Here is a 2,384-nt window from a genome sequence, read left to right on the forward strand (position 1 = left end):
GAGACGTAGTTTTGCTCTTGTTACCCAGGCTGGAGTGCAATGGCGCGATCTCGGCTCACCACAACCTCCGCCTCCCGGGTTCAGGCAATTCTCCTGCCCCAGCCTCCTGAGTTGCTGGGATTACAGGCACACACCACCATGCCCAGCTACTTTCTTTTCCTTCTTTCCTTCTTTCTTTCTTTCATCAAGATGGGGTCTTGCTATGTTGTCCAGGCTGGTGTTGAACTCCTGTGCTCAATCAATCCTCCCACTTCAGTCTCCCAAATTGCTGCGATTATAGGGTGAGCCACAGCACTTGGCCAAATCTCACGTTTCTTCAGCATCTGCTTTCCTTTCTGGGCAGATGGAACAAGTTTGGAGTAGGACCAGTAGAAGGATGCTAAGTCCTTTTTCCTTTTTCTTTTGAGACAAAGTCTTGCTCTATCACCCAGGCTGGAGGGCAGTGGCATGATCTCAGCTCCCTGCAACTTCTGCCTCCTGGATTCAAGTGATTCTCCTGCCTCAGCCTCCTGAGTAGTTGGGATTATGGGTGTGCACCACCACTCAGGCTAATTTTTGTCTGCATCCTTAATCTACATTAATCGAGCAAGTTATCTTTCATGGGAGTGCTGGAGAGATGAGAAGTCTTGTCAGTTTCCCAATGGAGAGTTTCCTGGCATAGAACAACAAAGTCTCTTGAATGATGAACTTGATGCTTCATGTCACAAAGCAAGAACAGCTTGTTTTATGCTTAGAGCAGATGCAAATGAGCATTGCTAGAGAGAACAGTGTAACTTAGCTGGTGGAGGGAAGCCCATGCTAGCTGGGTCACTTATTCAACCGACTCTAATTTAATTTAAGCAACTAAAATCTGAGTTTAATTTGTAGTTCTGCCACTTACCACTTCCATGACTTTGAGTAATCTTTCTGTACCTTAGTCACCTCACTTTAAAAAAGACATGATAATCCTTCATTTTTTCATTCATTTCATAGTGTCTGGTAGGATGGGATAGGTGTAACCATGTAATTTTGGTAAGGAAAAATTAGCAAAACTATATGTTTTAGGTTGAACTGTGTGATCCTCAAATTTATATGACGAAGCCCTAAACCCCCAGCCTCAGAATGTGACCGCTTTTGAAAATACGGTCATTGCAGATATAATTAGTTAAGATGAGGTCATACTGGAGTAGAGTGGGCCCCTAATCCAATATGACTGGTGTCCTTATATGAAGGAGAAAATTTGGACACATGGAGAATGCCAGATGAAAGCAGAGACCTACGAGCAAGTAGTATCAATGACTGCCTGCAAACTACTGGAAGACAGGAGAGGGCCTGGAATAGATTCTCTCTCGTAGCGCTCCGAAGGAACCATCCCTCTTGACCCTTTGGTCTCGGACTTCTAGCCTCTAGAACTATGACACGATAGATTTCTGTGGATGAGGCCACACAGTTTATGGTGCTGCATTACAGCAGCCCCAGCAAATTAATGTAGTATGCCAAGCACGTAACAGAATGCCTGTTGCATATGCAATAGCTGCTTTTATTATTGTTGATGTGATTCTCATCATTCATGGAACAGATACGTAGTGAGAAAGTACTATCTGCTGGGCACCATGCTAGGGCTTAAAGGCAGAGATAAACAGATATCAGTCCCTGCCTACTGGATTCAGAGTTTTGAGTAGGAGTTAAATGTAAGTGCATTATGGAGGAGCATTTGGGAAGGCTTCCTGAACGAGAAAGCATTTCTGGTGAATTTTGAAACCTGAATAGACACTGTCTCCAAGAAGAAGATAGGAGAGTGGTAAAACATTCTATTTAGAAGCAACAGCAAGTGCAGGGGACAGCAAGAAAGTTATTAGTGAATTAAAGAAAATCTGATCATCTCTATGCCAAATGCAGTGGGAATGCATGCCTGTGCAAGAATCCATGGTGGACTCGCCATCTTTAACATTGCCTCTCACCTTGCAAACAAATTTCCCTCTCATTTCCTTGGGAACTTTCGCCAGCAGCTGTCAGAGCTGTCATCCACAGGACATATGTCACTCGGGGCTGCAGGCTGTTTATTGGATGTGAGTTTTGGGAAACTCTATAGGGAATTTCTGAAAGGAAGATAAAGATAAGGGAAGAAAGGCACATATTAAAGGATATGACTTTTAATACAGGCTTTTACTCATTTTTATTCTTTAATGCTTCATTTAATTTAGAAGGAAAAAGCATTTTGCTATTTTAAAATAGTCCAAATTCCTTAGTACTTAATACTTTAGTAGGCCCTCGACATTGTCACTTATGGACCTCTCACTCCACAGCATATCAAACAAATTACTTTTTGGTGGCAAAATCTTTTTTTTACTTTGTTTATTCTTTTTTGTGTGTGTTTTGTGGTAAAATCTTTTGAATACATTTTT

At 42.2% G+C, this 2,384-nt stretch overlaps 1 protein-coding gene across 3 annotated transcripts in view; it reads right to left on the reverse strand.

Moving 5' to 3' along the window:
• IL12RB2 (interleukin 12 receptor subunit beta 2) overlaps positions 1-2,384 on the reverse strand; it is an 88,888-nt gene that overhangs the window by 12,582 nt on the left and 73,922 nt on the right. For all 3 annotated transcript variants that reach the window (XM_037739930.1, XM_037739928.1, XM_017532331.2), the window contains one exon: positions 1,941-2,078. In XM_037739930.1, coding sequence (XP_037595858.1) covers positions 1,941-2,078 — 138 coding nt within the window. The remainder of the gene's footprint in view (positions 1-1,940; positions 2,079-2,384) is intronic.

The sequence above is a fragment of the Cebus imitator genome, unplaced genomic scaffold, assembly GCF_001604975.1.
Source record: "Cebus imitator isolate Cc_AM_T3 unplaced genomic scaffold, Cebus_imitator-1.0 Scaffold3, whole genome shotgun sequence".
Taxonomy (NCBI): Eukaryota; Metazoa; Chordata; class Mammalia; order Primates; family Cebidae; genus Cebus; species Cebus imitator.